A 21590-nucleotide genomic window follows, 5' to 3' on the forward strand; every position below is an offset into this window, starting at 1 on the left:
GGGAGGCACCATGTTACAGTGGTTTTCCTCCTATCTCTGGTATTGGTAGAAGGACAGAGGTCGACCCCCAGACCCCTAATTTGTGGGGTGCCACAGTGTTTGGTCCTCTCTCTTCTCCTATTTAACATCTACATGAAACCACTGGGTGAGATCATCTGACGACACAGGGTAAGGTATCAACAATATGCTGGTGATATCCAGTTATATATCTCCATCTGGTGTCAGTTCAGTGAAGCAGTGGATATGATGTGCCAGTGCCTGGAGGCTGTGAGGGTCTGGATGGGAGTTAACAGGCTCAAACTTAACCCTGACAAGACTGAGTGGCTGTGGGCGTTGCCTCCAAAAGACTATATCGACAGTCCATTCTTGGTTCTGGGAGGGAGGGAGAAATTGCCCCCCTCAGAATGGGTTCGTAATTTGAGTATTAGACCAAATGCTTGACAGCTGTAATTAGGAAGACCGTTGCACAGATTCGTCTAGTGCACCAATTGCGATTCTTTGGATCAGGAGGCTCTTCTCACAGTCATTCATGCCGTTGTCACCTAATGGTTAGTTTATTGCAATGCACTCTACATGGGGCTACCCCTAAAGAGTATTTGGAGACTATAGTTGGTCTGCAAGTTGTCATGGGTGCACCTAGGTACACCCACATCACATCAATCCTCCGCAAACTGCACTGGCTCCCAATTGATCTCTGGATGCAATTCAAGGTGTTGGTCATTATCAGACTATGTTCGAGATCGCCTTGTACCACATAGCTCCCAGAGACTGGTAAGTGTCCGGGTCTTTTCTGGGTCCCATCAACTAAACAGTATCGGCTGGCAAGTTCGCAGGGGAGGGCCTTCTCTGTGGCTGCTCCGGCTCCCTGAAACCAGTAAGCTCCTGAGATCTGGACTACTCTCACCCTATTGGCCTTCTGGAAAGTAATAAAGACCTGACTTTTCTGACAGGCCTGGGGCTGCTGATCTTATGGTGATAACCAGCGAGATCTGGCCATGAACGGTATGCAGTGGTCTGTGTGAATTGTAAACTATTTTTAACTGTTTTTAGAGGTTTTTGTATTGTTATTGATATTTTATATTTCTGCTCTGAGTTGCCTAGAGTCCCAGGGAGTTGGACAGCATAGAAATTGAAGAAATAAAGAAATAATAAACAAAACCTGTGATTTGGCCTTATAAAAGTGTTTCTCTTAAAAGCTAATATTTATTCAGAAGTGTAAATATGTTGACTAATAAATCCTCTAAAGATTTATTTTGTCCAAAATAAGTTAAAGCTCTTAACTCTGCAAATGCCATTCATTCCCCGAGATGTTTAATAAAAATAATTTGTACACTAAAACCGAACTTGGGGGGGGGGGGGGACATGCTTACCAAAGAAGAGGTTTTATCGTTTTCTTTTTTTTCATTTTCATTCTCAGTTAGTATGACAGTTTTGTTCATTGCTGTTATTTCGTCATCTTTTTCCTCGTTTTTCACCTTTGTTTCTTTTACATTTAGCTCAACTTCTTCCTGCTTTTTTACCTCTTCTTCATGCTCCTTACAGGATTTACTTGAAGCTTTCTCTGGCAGTGCCATTTTAAATTCAACATTAGCTGATGTGCAGTATTCTTCAAATCCATAGAGATATCTAAAAGATGACAGCAACAAGCAAAATCAGTTTGCATTGCTTTGCTTTACAATTACACTTTGATGATATGAATTCATGAGTTAAATTACAATAGTTTAGAAATGAGTCACAAAAGATCCAGATAAATGGCTTAAGGATGGAAGACTGAAATTAGTAAAAGGCTAAAAACATGCGCAAATGTCTAGGACAGCTTTAGAACCAAAAACAGGCAGTCCTCTACTTACGACCACAATTAAGCCCAAAAATTCTATTGCTAAGCAACAGTTGCTAAGCGATTTTTTGCTCCATTTTATGACTTTTCTTGCCATAGTTGCCAAGTTGTTGTTATTTTAGTAACACAGTTGTTAAAATAATCTTTCTTCTTAATTGATTTTGCTTGTCAGAGAATTGCAAAAGGTGATCCCATGATTTTGGCATACAGTACTGCAACAGTCATAAATACATGCCAGTTGCCAACAGTCTGAATTTTGATCAAGTGACTGTGGGGATGTTGCAATGGTGATAACTGTGAAATGTGAATATGTCACAAGCGCTGTTGTAATTTCAAATGGTCACTGAATAAACGACTGGAAGTTGAGGACTACCTGTACAACTGAATGCACTTTTGGATGAGGTAAAAAAAATGTTTTGAGTGCCAAACTGAAGCATTTGGTATTATATTAATTATACACACACACACACACACACACACACACACTGTGTGTAGGAGAGAGGGGGGGAGGGAGGGAGAGAGTGAGAGGGAGGGAGGGAGGGAGAGAGACAGAGGCAAGCCTGTGGTCTAGACTCTAGAGCAGTGTTTCCCAACCTTGGTAACTTGAAGTTATCTGTACTTCAACTCCCAGAATTCCTCAGCCTGCGAATGCTGGCTGGGGGATTCTGAGAGTTGAAGTCCAGATATCTTCAAGTTGCCAAGATTGGGAAACACTGCTCTAGAGGTTAACACCACTGCCTTGCTGGCAAAAATCTGCAGCTTCAAATCCCAGTAAGAGTATGACTGGCTGATGAGAACATAGATAAATAGATCTATACTAGTCTCCATTCCTTTTCACTTATCAGAAAAAATGTTACACATACACACACACACATTTTGATGTTATATTAATTACTTACTTTTTGTAAGCACATTTAACATTATATCCAGCAGCAGAATTCAAGACGGGGATACCAAGGTCCTGATATACTTGCTTCCAGACAGCTCCACTTTCAATCTGTAAAATATAATAAGAATAGCTTTTTGTTTAGGCTTAAATAAAGAACACACTGATGATTAAAATAAATCATTCTACGTACAAGGTCTGAAATTTCAAGTAAAAACTGGATGTAAACAAATCATTTCTTATTGCTTTGATGTACAGATTTTTTTTTTTCATCTGCCCGAGTCTCCTCACTAAAGATGCACTTGCCAGGCTATAATATATATACAAGTGCAAGGACATATGATAGAATTGTCCCTTTCCCTTCACTTCTTGAATAGCTATCCCATTCCAAATATGAACTGCCCTGGTTCTAGAAATGCTCTAGAATAGAGGGGGAAAGGGATGAAACAAGTTTATAAGTGAAAGGATTTAATTGAACTACCTATATTGTCTATAATATATCAAAATTTTGTACATTTAAGTTGAATAAGGGGCAATTTATTTATAGGACTGCCCCTCTCGAAAGACATCTGCTTGTCCATCCAGATCGGATGGTTTCTGGTCCCTTCCCTTATATGTTGCTATCATATGGGGACTAAGAAGTGTGCCTTTTCCATGTTATCCCCTACCCAGTGGAACACTCTTTCCCCTGAGGTCCAGCATGCCTCTGTAGTTTTAACTTTCAGAAATTTGCTCAAGTCTTTCCCCCCAAATGTTGGGATAGGGTGAAACGAAAATTGGACAAATTTGTTGGGCTGCAAGGGAAAGTTTAACTATAGTGACAGGTCTTTATTGGGGTCTTCAGAGTTTGGTTTAAGATGGGCAGCGATATAAATGTTTTGAATTAATAGGAAACTGGGGATTATAATTTTTTTCATGCTTGAGCTTTCCTGTGGCAGATGATGACACATTACCCAAATAAATGTTAAAGTGACTTGGAATAAAAGAAAGGTAGCCTAATCTATACAGTGTAGTGAGACATATCACTAGAATCCACTGATATCTATGTTATAGAGGAACAGTGTGTCACTAGATTGCAGAACAGACTGATGATGAGACTAATCAAAAAACAAACTGTTTTATTTTTAGCCAAAGTTAGGTACATGTAAATTCATTTATATAATCTTGGTTGTTCTTCAAATATTACATGAAAGTTAAATAATTTTAGCTTTGTCATTAATGATTCAATAGCTTTAATTATAATAGCATTTATAACAAAGGCCAATTTAAGCAATTATATTACATGACTAACTACTTCCCTTTTATATATCATTCCTCTGTTGTTTGGAAGCTGGATTTATAAATTATTTGGAGAAGCTATGACTAATCTTTCCTTCTCCAAAACAAACAAAAACCAGAATGGAAGTTATGAGACATTTTTGCTTAAAGGCATGCTGAGTGTTCAAAGACATCCAATTTTACTGGCTGTTATCGCCATTCACCACAATTTAAAAAAATACTTTTCTTCCTATCAATGGAACAATATTACCTTATCGAAGAATATATGTTATATCTAAGTGATTAATAGATTCTATTTTAAATTACATATAAATTAATCAATGAACTGGTAACCCCCAATTAAGATTTATTTCAAGCATCTATTGTATTTTATAGATAATTAGAATAAATTCTGATTTTGTAGGGTGTAAAATAGGTTTTCATTGCTATAGGTAAGAATATGTAGCTCTTAATTTCAGATTTGTTTCTAATTTAATGAATTTATTAATACTGAATACATTATAGCTGCAAATTATCATTGGGGCTGCCATTTTAAATCCCACTTAGTAGTCATTTCACTGCTTTAAATTAATCCATGTGTTGTAATCATAGGTTCTTAGGCACTGAACACTGGGATAAGATATTACCGGAGGGTGGTGTTCTATTTCACAAATTGTGATGTTAATGATGTTGTGATACTTATATTCAATAAACCACTTATATGTTATCCATTTTAATCACACTTAATAATCATACCTTTAATCTACCTTATATTTGCAGGTTATTATTTTTAGATACATGAGCAAGTCTTACCTCCTCAACAGAATCATTAAGTAATCTAAACCATAATATAACTTAAATTTTGAAATTTCTTGCACTTTTCACTTTTCAATAAAATGTATTAATGGACTGCTACCAGCTCAGTAACTATATTGCTCAAAAAAATAAAGGGAATACTTAAACAACCGAATATAACTCCAACAGTAAATAAAACTTCTGTGAAATCAAACTGTCCACTTAGGAAGCAACATTGATTGACAATCAATTTCATTTTGTTGTCAGCACATTCAACTTTGTGCAGAACAAAGTATTCAATTAGAATATTTCATTCATTCAGATTTAGGATGTGCTATTTCAGTGTTCCCTTTATTTTTTTGAGCAGTGTATTTTTCCAGTAAATAATATACAAGTAGTCCTTGGCTTACAACAATTTTAGTGACCATTCAAAGTTACAAAGATTCTGAAAAAGTTGATTTATAACTGTCTTTCACACTTATAACTGTTGCATCACCCCTACAGTCAATTAAAATATGGATCCTTGGTAACCAGCATGAATTTATAACATTGGCAGGGCAATGAGGTTATATGATCATCATATGTAAACTTCACAGCCAGCTTTCAACAAGCAAAGCCAGATTTGCTTAATGACTGCATGGTTCGCTTAAGAACTGCAGCGATTTGTTTAACAAATGTGGCAAAACTCATTTAACTCCCTTGCTGATCCAAGGAAATGTTGGACTTAATTGTGTTCATAAGTCGAGGACTGCCTGTATATTAGACTGCAATTCTATCATTTATTTACTTAATATCTTTAAGGAAGTATCAATTTACTGCCATCATCATAAATTACATTACAATTTTGGATATTGGTAAACAAAATAAAGATTGCTTTTGGGATATCTGTAATAACAACCAACAATAGCGCCTCTGCAAACAAGCTGAAGGATTGCCTCAAATAGCTGACTACCTTGCATCCAATTATAGCTAAACATCTTAATGAAGTATTGCAAAAAGGAGAAATCAGCAGCTTATTAACAATTGACAAAACCTAGCTGATTCTAAAAAAATTCAGCAAAAGAGACAACATAGGAAACTATAGGCCAACAGGAATGTTTGTGTACAACATTTATATTGCTCGCAGGCATTCAAGATCTAGAAGAAAATAATAATTTTTCAGTAGAATAGAAAGGAAATAAAAGGAAAAATAAAATATCACCCTCTGATTGATAAAATGGTCCTGGAGAATTTCAGGAGTCAAAAAACAATTTACATATGATTTAATTTATTATAAAAAGGTCTTAAATTCATTACCATACAGTTGAAAATCAAACGTTTGGAAACAACTAGCAATAGTTGTTGACAATAAAAGCATTACTATAGTATATATGTAAAAAACCATGAAGCAGTCCTCGTGATTATCAGCATTTAGCATATATGCACATTGACAAAACTTCCACATGTCAATTGCAATTCCAATATATTACAACATCCTGGGTTCTTGGGGAAAACTCAGTGCATATGAAGGCCAACACCCGTAAAAAAAACCTGGCTGGGATTTCACATTTTGTATGCTGCGCCTCGGATATAATAATCTAATATATTATTATTAGGAGGAGGAGGAGCAGCAGCAGCAGCAGTAGTAGTAGTAAAAATATATCACAAAAAACAGAAAAGATAATACCAATAGTACTATCAATGAATAGACAAATTGTAAACAATTCCAAATAAATGGAGCATCACTTGAATGCTATTGGCATTGACAGACTCGCCATCACTCAAATGCAAAAGGCAGTTTTATTTGGAACAGCTTACATCCTGCAATGATATCTTTAATACTATTAAACAATATCTGCCTCTCCCTGATCATGGGGAAGGACTTGATAGGTAGATAACAATGCCAAATCCAGTCTAAACATCTGACTGTGCAACAAAATGTAAAAACAACCAAATTCCAAGCAATTGCTATACTTGCAAAAAGCACAAAATACAATGAGCACATATTCCATAAGCTACAACTTTGCTGTATAAATATCTTTGTTCCTTAAGGTTCCTTTAGATGCTATTCTTTTAGTGCTAGGGCTTCTTTCATATATAAAAAGGATTGCATCTTGTAGTATTTGTTTAATGACATTTTTGTGGTATATACAGTTATCTCTATAGATGTCTATGTTAGGGGAAATGTTATTCAAATACTGTGTTACATTATTTCCATAAGAAAAACAAATAATATACACAAGTGCACTTAAAAGTTGTGTTCTCATCTTCTTTACAGCTCTTTTTATAGCTGCATAAAGTGGCACTATTATTGTTATTTTAGATTTTTTTTCTTTTTACCATTGTTTATAGTACTTACATTATCAAATCCTCCAAGTTTATGAACAAGTCTGAATAATTTGAAGAGATTCAAATTTCTATACCCAAGAACAGGTCGTTTATTAATAGGAGTGCCTATGAAAGAAAGTATTTTTAATTAACCATGTGAGCATGGTGAGAATTCTTCAGATTAACATTACTAAAAATAAATCAATTTAAAACTTTAATCTCACACAAAAATTATGTAACATATTGTATGCACATTTCACCAAAAATAATCACAACCATGTTCAGTGCTGCTTATTCCAAATAAATGTGTAGAGAATTCAACTAAAGCTTTGTCTTCCCAATTAAGCTGCAGAACAATATTTATGATAAAATAATTATCCAAATAATTACAGAAGCTCGTACCTAGGATGTCCAGAGGTAGTCAGAACAAAATAGAGCTTAGCAGTACTTAATAGGGAACCTTACGATAAAAAATATTTACAAAACGGACACAAATTCATCCTGCATCCTGCATTTGCAAATAACCAGGAATTAATATTTATCCCACAATGTTCTTGCCAACATCCCATCTGATCTGGATCATGGGAAGACCTCAGAAGAGGAAGAAAGTGGAATCCCATTGATAATTTTCCTTCCTGCCCCCATAATTCTTTATTTGCCAAATACAGCAGGTATTTTAATTGCTTGCTTAGGTCTGCGACAATTGGGGAAAAGTCTCTTGATAGGTGACAGTACTGCTTGGTAGGCCACGCTTGGTTTTGATAACCTAGAAGTTGTGCGGACCTTATATAAATATATTTGAGAGGGTTTTTTTAAATATAGCCTTTTAAATTAATGTTTTAAAGTGTACATTTAACAGTAAGCTGCCTTGTAACACTACATACTAAAATATTTGTAATTACCTTTGATTCCTATATATACACTTCATTAACTAATAATGCAAATCTTAAAAAGGAACATACTCAACTACCAGGAATGAAAAGCAATGTGATTCATAACTAAATTAAATTCTCATACAATTAAACAAGCTATACAGTAAACCTAGTGAAATGCTCACCTCTATCTTCCATGAATTTGTAGAGTTGTTGCAGAAAGTTCTCCCTATCTTCAGGAAAGGGTTCTATTTCTTCCTAATGAAATAAAGAAAGAAAACAAAATTAACAAAGCCTGTTATCTCAAAAAACCAACAAGGAAATAAAATACCATCATCATACTATTATATTTTACTATAATGTTCAATATATTTTTTAATCTTTAAAAAATATTCTTTTTTCAAATCTATTTTATTTCAAAATATTTAGAGAGAGCCACTGTGGGAAAATATAGAAAATTATACAAAAATTACAACCTTATGAAGTTCTACTGAGAAATTAATATTGCTTCCTTGGAACTACTCCTTGGAAAGCTTCTACTGGATTGAAGCTTTAGAGTACCAAAATAAACACTGGTACAATTACATCTGACTAAATGCAATTTAATCTGTTGAATGTTATTTGTTTAAAGCTGTGAACTGGGTATACAATTTTCTCCTTTAAAAAAACAATGCAGTTTATTGTGGATTTCAATCTGGTAAACATTTGCTGATGTTTCAAGATCTCAATGATGACTTCATTTACATATCCCTTCTATTATTCAAGCTATTATTCCTGAATAAAGCATCCAAGTACAGTTCTCCAAGTGAATTTCCCTTTGATCAAATGTTGCTTTTCACTACTGCTTGTATGAAGCTTGATAAAAATGACTAGGAAAATTCACAAATACAGATTTTGACACATGCAGTGTAATACAAACGTATCACACTATAAGATTACACTTGCCTCTTCTTCACTGCTATTATCGTCTTTGTCCTTTTCATCTTCATCCTCTTCTTCTGCTTCACTACTGGAACTTTCTTCTTTCAACTCGGTCTTCCAATTACTAGGCACAGTTCTATTTTTACAGAACTCTAAAGCCTGATCAAAAGCTGTAAATAAATTAATTTTATTAGAATAGAATGACCTCCCATAAAGACATAATATGTTTTTTTCTTCTATTTAACTATATGAATGAGTCAAATGAACAAATTTAAAAATGTCTAATAATAACTTATGTCTGAATTTTAAAAAATTTAAGGAGTTTCTAAACAAGTCAGATATAATATATGTCTTAGTTTGACTTGTTTTCCATATCCTAGTTTGCTTGCAAGTTACCCATAGTTAATTTAAGTCAGAGTTTCTTCTATTAAAAGACAATGTCTTCATTATGGTGAACAAAATTTTAAATGGCTATAGGGACTTAAGTACCAGAAGAAATACTTAAGTACATGAAAATACAGTGATACCTTGTCTTACGAACTTAATTGGTTCCGGGAGGAGGTTCGTAAGGCGAAAGGTTCATAAGACGAAATAATGTTTCCCATAGGAAACAATGTAAAACTGATTAATGCATGCAAGAAAAAAAAATCGCAAAACCGGCGCTCCGCTGGGAGCCGCAGCCCAGATGTCACCTTTTGAAACAGCCAGGGGACTTCTCAGCGTTCTCCCAAATGCCAAACCCGGAAATCCGGCAAAAGTTCGGGTTCGGAGTTCTAGTTCGGGAGGCCACTGAAAAGCGCCGCTGCCCGGCTGTCACCTTTTGAAACAGCCGGGGGCCTTCTCGGTGTTCTCCTGAACGTCGAACATGGAAGTTTGGCAAAGGTTAGGGTTCGGCGTTCGAGTGGCCACTGAGAAGCGCCGCTGCCAGGCTGTCACCTTGCAAGAAGAGCCTTGGAGCTGTTGGCTGGTCGGGAGGCTCAAACAGAGGTGGGGAATCCCAATAGGGAATTCCAGGGGCGGAGCTTTGACATCACAGAGACGTCCTTCCTGGAGTCCACGTTTCGGCCAGCCAGGAAGGATGTCTCCGTGTCATCAAAACTCCGCCCCTGAAATTCCCTATTGGGATTCCGCACCTCTGTTTTAGCCTCCCAACCGGCCAACAGCTCCACAGCTCTTCTGGCAAGGTGACAGCCAGGCAGCGGCGCTTCTCAGCGGCCTCCCAAACCCGAACGCCGAACCCGAACTTTTGCCGAACCTCCGGGTTCGGCGTTCAGGAGAACGCTGAGAAGCCCCCCCGGCTGTTTCAAAAGGTGATAGCCGGGTGGCGGCACTTCTCGGCAGTCTCCTAAACCCGAACCCGAACTTTTGCCGAACTTCCGGGTTCAGCGTTCGCCGCCGCGGCTTCATAAGGTGAAAAAAGTTCGTAAGAAGAGACACAAAAATCCCGAATCCCTGGTTCATATCTCGAAAAGTTCATAAGACGAGGGGTTCGTATCACAAGGTACTACTGTATGTCTTATTACAAAAATCAAAGTTATTAATTAAAAGTTTTCAGTTTCCTAAAGTAGAGTTGACAGCAATAAGGAATATGGCTTTTTCAGTTGTATTTACTAATCTTGCCATGTTTGATCATCTTTTAAGGTACCAATTAAAGACACTTCCTTTGGCATTAAAATGTTTTAATTCTTTAATTACTATAGCTTCATTTCTACTATTGATTCTCTCCCTTTTTAAGTATGCAGTAAACGTAGATATAGTATCAAGATTTGATAGACTACTCTTTTATTTAATGTGAAAGTAGGCAGCAAACCCCCCTGAAAACTGCTACCATAATTAGGAAGCACATAAAAGTTGCAATATAAAATCTAAAATAGGCATGATGCACTTTTTAAAACAAAGAAAATCCAATCCACTCAATCCAGGAAAAGGTTAATATTTAGATTTTGGCATCTGTTTTTTTTTCTCCATGTCTCAGACCAATACTACATATTTTCTCTCATAAGGCCTTTGCCTCCAATGCTAATGTAGAAGGCAGACCAATGTCTACACTTGTAAAAGTAAAGGAATTCTGATTGAAAGAGAAGAGAATAAAGTAAAGTAAAAAAGTAAAGTAAAATAAAATAAAATAAAATATTGATTCATGATATTCTTGACATTGCTGGAAACAATTTTCAGAACTCTCAGTTTTGTCTACCCCTAACTCATTTCTTTTCTAGCTAATTATAGCTGTGATTAAACACAGTCCCTCTTTTCTAATTTTGAAGTTAATTTTTACCTTGCTTTAATGCAGCATCAGGTTTTGGTGAAGACTCACTAATTTCCCGTACATCTTTCCTTGGTACTGAAGAGCTAAACAAATTATGATAACAGTATTTTAAAAAATAAATATTTTAAGTATTTTTATAATAAAGCAATCTTCATTTCAATGGAGCAACCTTCTAATTATTAATGATCCATAAAATGTGGATTTCCTACTAGTAGAAAGCAAGCAGGAATTAAAAAAAAAAAATGGAAACTTTTTGGAAAGCCTCATGCCTTAAAACTTCTTTGTGTAGATCTTGTCCATTATTGCTAGAAAAGGAAATTTCAGATTTATGATCTGCAATTTTAAACAGTGCTAAAATGTTTTCTTAAACAAGAAGTTTATAGTCTGCAATTTTAAACAGTGCTAAAATGTTTTCCTAGACAAGAATAAAAATATAAAAGCTATAAATCCAAATTCAGAAAGAAAAAAACAGGAAGGGGAACACCCAACTTTCCTAATGATGAAACCCAGATAACTGCCTAGTAGAACAATTATATTTATATCTACTTCAAAATAGAGTTCTTTACAACAAACAACACTAAAATCAATTCAATTTAATGGACATGAAAACTGAAAAATTACATTACTGGACCGTGGTGTCCTAGGGTGGGTAAACCACATGCTAATGAGAATGAGAAATAGAATCAGCCGTCTTTTCCTGAAATCATATAATAACTTCAGAGCTCCATTATTTTAAGTCAAAAGGGGGAGCCAAATTTCCTTAAACCATGTGATTCACTTAAAAACTGCAGTGATTCACTTAATAACAAAGTGAAACCTGGCAAAAAGGTCATAAAATTGGGTACAACACACTTCACAATCACCTTGCTCAGCAATTGAAATTCTAGTCCCAATTATGGTTATAAATAGATTACTTCCTATATGGCACTTTTCAAACTGATTAAAATAATACCACATTGCTATTATAATTATTTATAAGCATATTACACAAGTGAATAAAAACACTTCGTTTAGAAATCTTGCAACAGAAAAAATATTTCAATTGTAGAAATATTCTATCAATGCACTTCAATATTATCACAACGGCACACAGTTTTCTGCATTCATATATCCATACACTCTGTGATGTACAAGCAGAATTATTTTGTTCATTCTATCCCTCTCCTTCATTCTCATGAATAAAACAAATGTGTCCATCTGACATCTCTTTAGTTACATCATAGTATTTAGACAGTGAAGGGCTTCCAAAATTTTTACTACCACACCATGGGCGTGGCTTATGCAGGATGCCCTGCATTTTCTTTCATCTTTCAGTGCAAATTGGGTGCTCTGGGGTGGAGCTCCATTTTCGCTACTCCACTGCGTTCTGCCCTGTCTGGACAACAGCCCACCCCTGTATTTAGACCAGAGGTGATATTCAGCTAGTTCAAGCAAACCAGTAGCAGAAATTTTGAGTAGCTTGGAGAACCGGCAAATATCACCTCTGGGTCACCCCGCTCTCTCCCCACCCTCTGCTCCACCATTCCCTGTGCTATATTTTTTACTCAGTTGATTTGCGTGGCAGAACAGATTGCCGCAGCTCAGCTCATCAGCTCAGCTCACTAGTGCTGACACCGAGGGTGGTTTGAGTGCTACGCATACAAAGCACACGCTGATAGAACTGATAGGGAAAGATTTGGAATCCCACCACTGATTTAGACAAATAGTAATTAAATCAAACATTTTCACTCACAACTTGCCATCCTTGAAAGAACGAACAAGAACATTATCTTTCTTTACTGCAACTTCATCACTACAATCTGGACAAACCACCTGTAAAGAAATAAAAATACTTATTTAATTATTATAGAAACTTTATTTAATATTACATAAGGATCACAAAAATGTATTTGTATGCATGTCATAAGGTCTACACATCTGGTTGTTATTGGCATCCAACTACTCTAGATATTTCAAATAATTTGGGGGGGGGGAGGGTATTAAATTGTTTCCTACATGAAAAACAAAACCATTGGCCTCCATCATCTGACAATAACAGAGCAGAGTGGGAAAAGTAATTTTATCTGAGAAGTGAAAAAAGAAGAAACTCAAGGCACTAATTTTCCTAAAAGTCCTGTGTTGATTGTGGATAAAGAGGTTGTCTGCCTCTGGAGGCAGCATGAGTTTGAACAGAGGGAATTTTTCTTTTACTTTTACCTGCTTTTAAGAGAAGAAAAAAACTGCATTCCTTTAAATGGAATTCCCTCTCACTTAACCCTGATGTAAAGTGAAGAATAAAAAAGTCTCTTCTATCTCTACTTCTCCAAAATTGAGTACAAAATAATATTTTTTTAAAAAATTCCCTACTTTTCTGCATAATGCAAAAATGGAAGTTAGACACAAATAAAGGTATGTTAGTAAGCTATCTCAACATATGAAACAACAAAACCTGAAATGCATATGATATTTCTGTAGCATGTAATACATTTCTGGGCACTATGGATAATTTTCTGTAATCCCAGGTCTACTGAGCTATTATTTAAATTTTACTAACTATTTCATAGTAGCATAAGATCCTGGTTAACCTAAATTAAATTAAATTTCCAGCCGTGCAACCCGACTATTACTTGATGATTATAAAGTCAAGTTACCAAACTTAAAGTTCTGATTCATAAGTTACCTACTCCTAGTATATATGATAATGCTTCAAATTTGAATTCCAAGACTAAAGCTAAATGACTTTTTAAAATGTACCCCGGGATTTTTCTTCCAGTCTGCAAATCTATGTTCTAAATTAGCAGAAAAGAAATTTTATTTATCTACTGCCTCCCAGTGGATATGGTAATGGCATGATAGCTTTTAAGATCATCTCAAAAAACAGAAAGAAGTTCTACCTACTACTTACTATAGTTGCTATTTTCTTACTGATCAACTTACCAACTCTCAGTAGCATAAAATATACTTAATTGGCCTACTTCTTTATTTCTACTAATGACACCCTATTATTACATAATAACCTAAATTAGAAAAAAGTCCTTTGCTTAACACAGCACCTGTTTTTAATCATGGGAAAACAACAAGCATAAAGCCAATAGTTAATAAAGTTGTGTAAAATGATTGAAGCATCTCTCTGAATTCAACTCCTCAAGGCTTGGTGCAAATCATTCAAGGGCTTCCCCACCTCATCTATGTATATGGTATATGCATGAAGTCATTTCTGTTGGGACTGAATCTACAACACAATCCTAAAAGCTCATCTACTATTTGCATCCCATCTCTGAATATAAGCATTCCACCAAAATATAAGTTTTGTATCATAATACAGCAGATTTTGCATTTTCAAATCATCCATGTAGCTTTGACCAACAGAAATTTTTTTAATAGTGTATTTAGTATTTTAAAAAGAAAATGAACCAAAATAGGGTTCAATTTTCATAATCATACTCTCTATACTGTATTGAGTACATACAAACACCAATTTACACACTTACAATTTAAGCATCAAAAGGTTAAAATAAGACCTTTATCAATGTAGTCTCCTGCATATAGAATAATTTGTGTGTTATGCTGCATTTATTTATTTTGTTTTGAAGCATTGATTTATTAAAGATTGCAACTAAAATTGCAAACTTATTTCTAGGACTATATTAACTTTTCAAAAAAAAATTAAACAATAAAAAAACTAAGTACTTACCAAAGCTGGAAAGGAAATATTTTTCTTTTTATCCGAACTAACAGTTTCTACACATACAACTTTTCCTAATAATTCGTCAGTTTGTTTTCTATCATCTTCATCCTCATCACTTGAGGATGAGGAAGATTCTTCTTCTGGGCTGTAAGGGAAAAGATGTCACCATTTAGATGTTTATTATAGAATTCATAGTTAAGTTTAGAACAAACTTTTGTTTAGATATAGGCTTAAAGTTTATGACTTTACAACAAACTGGAGGGGAGAACTATAGAATGAGTGAATGGAATAAATTAATAAATAAATTTGGTGGCTGATTCTGGGAGAATAGTTACCATTAATAACTTTCCATTAATAATCCTACATAATAATATAGTATCAAAGGGTATTTTGATTGATCCTTACTTATGTTATAATACTATAAATTACCAGTATGTTAACCTGGTTCGACAATTACCATCATAACCCAAGGATTACCTGTAGAAATTCTTGTTAAGTAGGAATTATCTTCTAGTTATCCTGATGCTGTCATTTCTACTGTATTGGGTTTTATAGACTCCTGAGATGCCTTCCCTCTTTTTTTAAATCATCTGGGAATTAATTAATGTCTATTCATTTGCATCCTTAGCATACTAATTCAAGTTTGGAACCTCCTTCTGAGTTCTAAAATCCTTTGGAAATTCTGAGATCTTTTATTGTTATTCAATGACTATTTCAAACTTCTAATGCTTCTAATGCTATTCTTCTAACAGCACCTAGAAATTCTTTGTCAAACTCTCTTATGATATCTTTTGTCTTTCTCGGCTTTAGCTTCACTTCTCTTTTTAGTAATGTCCACCATTTGTTTTGACACCCAGCTTGCTTTCTTTTGCTTCTTGGTCTCTAGTAATATCTTTTCACATTCATGCTTAGGAACTTCTCTGACTTCAGTGCCAGTTTCCCTGTCAATGAGATGTAGGACTTCAAATCAATTCTGGAAATTCTGTTTGAAAATGGAGTATATCTAGTCAAGATAAGATAATGGAAAATGATTGGCTTTCTTCTGCTGTTGTTTTAATTTAAGTTTCTATTTGTGTGTGTGAAGTTTATAATCCACTCCACCGTCAATCATTGACTATATCTTTACTGTTGTAGCTGATTTTCTTCATCGCTTTGTATCAGTAATATAGTCAATTTGATTTCTGCATATTCCACAGTCTTGTATTGTAAGTATTTGTGTGTGCATGTGTGTGGTTTGGGGGGGAGGATCATTGATTCATAGAAGCTGGTAAGTCAGTTTTAGAAATTGTTAAAGCATTCTACATTATTTCATTTTCTTGGAACACACTTTATTTTTTTCCTTAATATTTCCAACTTTGACATTCCAGTCATCAACCACAAATGGCATATATCTTGCTTGCATATTTTTATCAATTTCATCTTGAACCTATCAGCTCCTCCTAAATCTCATCAGTCTCTTCTTCTTTTGCATCAGTGTTGGAGCATAAGCTTGGATAATCACTATAGTAATGTTTAATTACATTACAGTGGAACCCCGACATAAGAGCTGCTCTACTTAAGAGCAACTCGAGATAAGAGCTGGGAGGGGAGAGATATTTTTGTTCTACTTACAAGCCCAAATTCGAGATACAAGCGCCAAGGAGCTGTCTCCTGAAGCCAAACGCTAACTTCCGCGTTCGGCTTCAGGAGACAGCTGCGAAGCGGCGCGCGTGTTTTAAAAGGTTGCAGCCGGCCTGGGGGGCTCGGGGGGGTGCTTGCACTTTCTTTCTTGCTCTTTTTCTTTCTCTCTTTTACCTTCCCTTCCTCTATTTCTTCTTTTCTTTCTCCTTCCCACCTTCTTCCCTCCCTCCCTCCCTTCACTCATTCCTCTCTTACTCTCCCCTTTCATAAGTTTCCTTGCTTCCTTCCTCTGTTCCTGTCCCTTCCCTCTTTCCTTCCTTCCTTCCTTCCCACCCTCCGTCCATTCATTCACCCATTCCTCTCTTGATCGCTTAAAGCCGGTCCCTGGTGCAAAAAGGGTTGGGGACCTCTGTCCTACAGGATTGGGTGGCAGAGAAGTTGAACATATGTAAATTTAAAAGTTTAAGAAAGTTTACAAGTTAAGTGAAAGAAACTTCATTATTCATTTATATGTACATGTACATTTCTTCATTAAAAACATGTCTTTCTGCATAATTTAGACTAACTTTGTGAGTTTTTTGAGGGCTGGAACCAATTAAAATTATTTACATTAATTCATATGGGGAAAAGTCGTTCGAGATAAGAGCTGCTCGACTTAAGAGCCCAGGTCCGGAACGAATTAAACTCGTATCTCGAGGTACCACTGTATTAGGTGATTGATTGCATTGCAGTTAAGTCTTCTTCCTGCTGTAACTCTTCTGGTTTTAAGCCATGCTATTCTTTCTTTTTTGGTTCGGGGTTTTTGGGGTGGGATTTTGTGTGTGTGTGTGCCCAGAATAATAATGTAATTTTCTATGTCTAATTCTAGTCCATCTTAATTCTCTGATGCCTGATATGTCAACGTGTGGCCAGTTTATTTTATCTTTCACTGTGTTGAGCTTTCCCATGTTCATGCTGCTTATATTCCATGTTTCCACCATAATTCTTCACTGCAGCTTCTGATATCAGCAGCTATATAATGCTGGATGATGGGCCCGGCAAGTCAGATGACATTCAATATCCTACTGCGGTAGAATTGAGGATCTTTTCTAGTGTTTATCATGAGACTAGATTAAAATCTTCAGCACGTATTTTTTTCCAACATCCTATGCACAGTAGTGAGGTTAATAACTGTGCTACTAAATACAAATAAAAGCTTATGCTTTCACATTTAATGCTCCTCCAACTCCCAACCTCCAAAAGGGGAGTATTCATTTGGAAGAATGAAAAGTATATTCAGAAGTGATGGAAAAGATTTTCAGCAGCTTATGGAACACACCTTCATAACACCATCCAGTTTCTTGCTAAGTTGTAAACAGTGGAACAAACATCTTCCTTTCTGCCTGGTTTTCAGAAATAATGGGTCACCCTTTGTATAAAGCAACCAAGTGATTTACATACCGGTAGTTCTTCCACTAAGCTTATGCCAATCTAAACTGTAGATATAAAAGATTAATAACAGCCTTTTCTTTAATCCATTCTAAACCTTGTCAATATTTTTAAAAACCACCTAAGAGTTGCTCCTGTTTCTCCAGGTAACTTTCCACAGGTAACATTTTTACTCAATTCAAATAATTCTAAAATTAGGACAACCATGAACCAGATAAATATAAAACTTACATGTGATTAGACCTTCTTCCTCTATTAGATTTCTTTCCGATGACAGGAGTCCCAAAATGTTCAGGGTTGGTAAGAGGGAGCTGATCTAATGTCTGTTGACAAAAACATTATTTTTAAAATTATTGCACAGAAACACAAGATTTGTCAGAATCTGAACAAAACATTTGTTTCAAAAAACAACAAAGAATAATTCAGACAAAGGGCCCTATTATGAACTCAACCTGCAAGGAGCGTGAAAATAGAAATACAAACAACACAATACAGTGTATACAAAGAGATACCGTTTTATAGAGATCATAAATCTATCCCGAATGCCATCTTCTCCTTTCCTACTTTCAGTAAGGTAAATAACATAAAAGGACAAGGTTTTTGGAGAGGAAATATCTATTCAGAAGAAAAGGAAAGGGTGCAGGGCAACTTGCCATGGCCAACCTGCCATAGCTGCAGCCAACACACTGCGGGACAACTTCCTGTTGGACAATCCACATGGGATAACTCCACACAATAAATGTTAGCCACCATTGTTTCTTCTGTATCATTTCCATTTTTGTCATATAAGACAAGGAAAAAAGAGGATCATTCTCATCTCATCCCACATAAACTTTACTTTTTTATGCACAGGAGATGAGATGTGGTATAGAGAAATCAAAATAAGGAGACTGTACATTTTAAGAATTAAAACTGCAATACAGTAGTCCCTCGATTATCGCGAGGGTTCCGTTCCAGGACCCCTTGCGATAATCGAAATTTCGCGATATAGCGGTGCGGAAGTAAAAACACCATCTGCGCATGCGTGCCACTTTTCCATGGTGTTTTTACTTCCGCACCGCCAGCCCGCTGCCCGCCACTTGTCCGCTGCCCGCCCGCTCACCTCGCCAGCAAGAGGGGAAGACCCATGAAAGATTCCTTGGGCCGCCTAGCAGCTGATCTGCTCGGCAGCGCAGCAGCAGCCTGCGCTGCCGAGCAGATCAGCTGCTAGGCGGCCCAAGGAACCTTCCATGGGTCTTCCCCCTCTTGCTTGTGAGGGCGCTTCAACGTTTCCGGACGGCAAGCTCGGACTCTTTCTTTTTCCCTCAGAGGACGCTTATGACAGGCGGCTGAGGCTTCGAGTGTGTCCCCTTCCACCGCCAAGGTCTCCCAGGAGTCCACACCCCCTTTTAAGGCGCCCGCAGATCAAGCGCTCTAGCCAGGCCCGGGCGCACGCCCCCTCTTCCCGCTTCGGTGGGCCTGCCCGGCGCGGGGGTCTCTTCCCCCTCATGGACACTCTTCGTGCCTGGCTTCCTTCTCTCTCCTCCCTTCCCCCCGCTTTCCTCGGGGCGTGTTGGAGAAGAGGGTCTTCTTCCGCTCTTATTGTCTTGGGTGGGCGGGAGGCAGGAGCTGCAGAAAGGGAAACTTTTTTGTTTTCCTTCGCTCCGCCACCCAAGAGAGCGGAGAGGCAGCGGGGGCGCAAGGAAGAAGAAGCGGTGGTGGCGGCGGCTTCCTTCGGGGGCAACGCCAGCAAGAGGGAAGATGACGCGCGGGCGGCACAGGGGGGGGGGGAGGCAAAGCTCTGTGGCTCCAGCCACTTTCAGCCAAGCCTCCCCGGCCACGGAGCCAGGGAAGCCGAGCCGGGCGTGGAACATCGGCGCAGGAGGCAGGACACGATCGGGGCGACCGGAGCAGCAGCGCCGCCGCCGTCACGCCCGGCTCGGCTTCCCTGGCTGCGTGGCCGGGGAGGCTTGGCTGAAAGTGGCTGGAGCCGCAGAGCTTTGCCTCCCCCCCCCCCTGTGCCGCCCGCGCGCGTCATCTTCCCTCTTGCTGGCGTTGCCCCCGAAGGAAGCCGCCGCCACCACCGCTTCTTCTTCCTTGCGCCCCCGCTGCCTCTCCGCTCTCTTGGGTGGCGGAGCGAAGGAAAACAAAAAGTTTCCCTTTCTGCAGCTCCTGCCTCCCGCCCACCCAAGACAATAAGAGCGGAAGAAGACCCTCTTCTCCAACACGCCCGGAGGAAAGCGGGGGGAAGGGAGGAGAGGTCTTCCCCCTCTTGCTGGCGTGCGTGGGCGGTGGGGAAGACCCATGGGAGATTCCTTGGGCCGCCTAGCAGCTGAGGGTCTTCCCCACCGCCCACGCACGCCAGCAAGAGGGACACTCTTCGTGCCTGGCTTCCTTCTCTCTCCTCCCTTCCCCCCGCTTTCCTCGGGGCGTGTTGGAGAAGAGGGTCTTCTTCCGCTCTTATTGTCTTGGGTGGGCGGGAGGCAGGAGCTGCAGAAAGGGAAACTTTTTTGTTTTCCTTCGCTCCGCCACCCAAGAGAGCGGAGAGGCAGCGGGGGCGCAAGGAAGAAGAAGCGGTGGTGGCGGCGGCTTCCTTCGGGGGCAACGCCAGCAAGAGGGAAGATGACGCGCGGGCGGCACAGGGGGGGGGGAGGCAAAGCTCTGCGGCTCCAGCCACTTTCAGCCAAGCCTCCCCGGCCACGGAGCCAGGGAAGCCGAGCCGGGCGTGGAACATCGGCGCAGGAGGCAGGACACGATCGGGCGACCGGAGCAGCAGCGCCGCCGCCGTCACGCCCGGCTCGGCTTCCCTGGCTGCGTGGCCGGGGAGGCTTGGCTGAAAGTGGCTGGAGCCGCAGAGCTTTGCCTCCCCCCCCCCTGTGCCGCCCGCGCGTCATCTTCCCTCTTGCTGGCGTTGCCCCCGAAGGAAGCCGCCGCCACCACCGCTTCTTCTTCCTTGCGCCCCCCGCTGCCTCTCCGCTCTCTTGGGTGGCGGAGCGAAGGAAAACAAAAAGTTTCCCTTTCTGCAGCTCCTGCCTCCCGCCCACCCAAGACAATAAGAGCGGAAGAAGACCCTCTTCTCCAACACGCCCGGAGGAAAGCGGGGTGAAGGGAGGAGAGGTCTTCCCCCTCTTGCTGGCGTGCGTGGGCGGTGGGGAAGACCCATGGGAGATTCCTTGGGCCGCCTAGCAGCTGAGGGTCTTCCCCACCGCCCACGCACGCCAGCAAGAGGGACACTCTTCGTGCCTGGCTTCCTTCTCTCTCCTCCCTTCCCCCCGCTTTCCTCGGGGCGTGTTGGAGAAGAGGGTCTTCTTCCGCTCTTATTGTCTTGGGTGGGCGGGAGGCAGGAGCTGCAGAAAGGGAAACTTTTTGTTTTCCTTCGCTCCGCCACCCAAGAGAGCGGAGAGGCAGCGGGGGCGCAAGGAAGAAGAAGCGGTGGTGGCGGCGGCTTCCTTCGGGGGCAACGCCAGCAAGAGGGAAGATGACGCGCGGGCGGCACAGGGGGGGGGAGGCAAAGCTCTGCGGCTCCAGCCACTTTCAGCCAAGCCTCCCCGGCCACGGAGCCAGGGAAGCCGAGCCGGGCGTGGAACATCGGCGCAGGAGGCAGGACACGATCGGGCGACCGGAGCAGCAGCGCCGCCGCCGTCACGCCCGGCTCGGCTTCCCTGGCTGCGTGGCCGGGGAGGCTTGGCTGAAAGTGGCTGGAGCCGCAGAGCTTTGCCTCCCCCCCCCCCTGTGCCGCCCGCGCGTCATCTTCC

The 21590-nt window shown here is 39.5% G+C and overlaps 1 protein-coding gene across 2 annotated transcripts in view; it reads right to left on the reverse strand.

Annotated features, from left to right (window-relative positions):
* The window catches only part of ARID4B (AT-rich interaction domain 4B), a 100259-nt gene that overhangs the window by 41587 nt on the left and 37082 nt on the right, over positions 1-21590 (reverse strand). For both annotated transcript variants that reach the window (XM_070734001.1, XM_070734000.1), the window contains exons 7-15: positions 18088-18179; positions 14815-14953; positions 12874-12953; positions 11151-11224; positions 8900-9045; positions 8140-8212; positions 7114-7208; positions 2737-2834; positions 1371-1626 (exon numbers count right to left, since the gene is read on the reverse strand). In XM_070734001.1, the coding sequence (XP_070590102.1) occupies positions 1371-1626; positions 2737-2834; positions 7114-7208; positions 8140-8212; positions 8900-9045; positions 11151-11224; positions 12874-12953; positions 14815-14953; positions 18088-18179 (1053 nt within the window). The remainder of the gene's footprint in view (positions 1-1370; positions 1627-2736; positions 2835-7113; positions 7209-8139; positions 8213-8899; positions 9046-11150; positions 11225-12873; positions 12954-14814; positions 14954-18087; positions 18180-21590) is intronic.

Source organism: Erythrolamprus reginae, chromosome 1 (genome assembly GCF_031021105.1).
Source record: "Erythrolamprus reginae isolate rEryReg1 chromosome 1, rEryReg1.hap1, whole genome shotgun sequence".
Classification (NCBI taxonomy): Eukaryota; Metazoa; Chordata; class Lepidosauria; order Squamata; family Dipsadidae; genus Erythrolamprus; species Erythrolamprus reginae.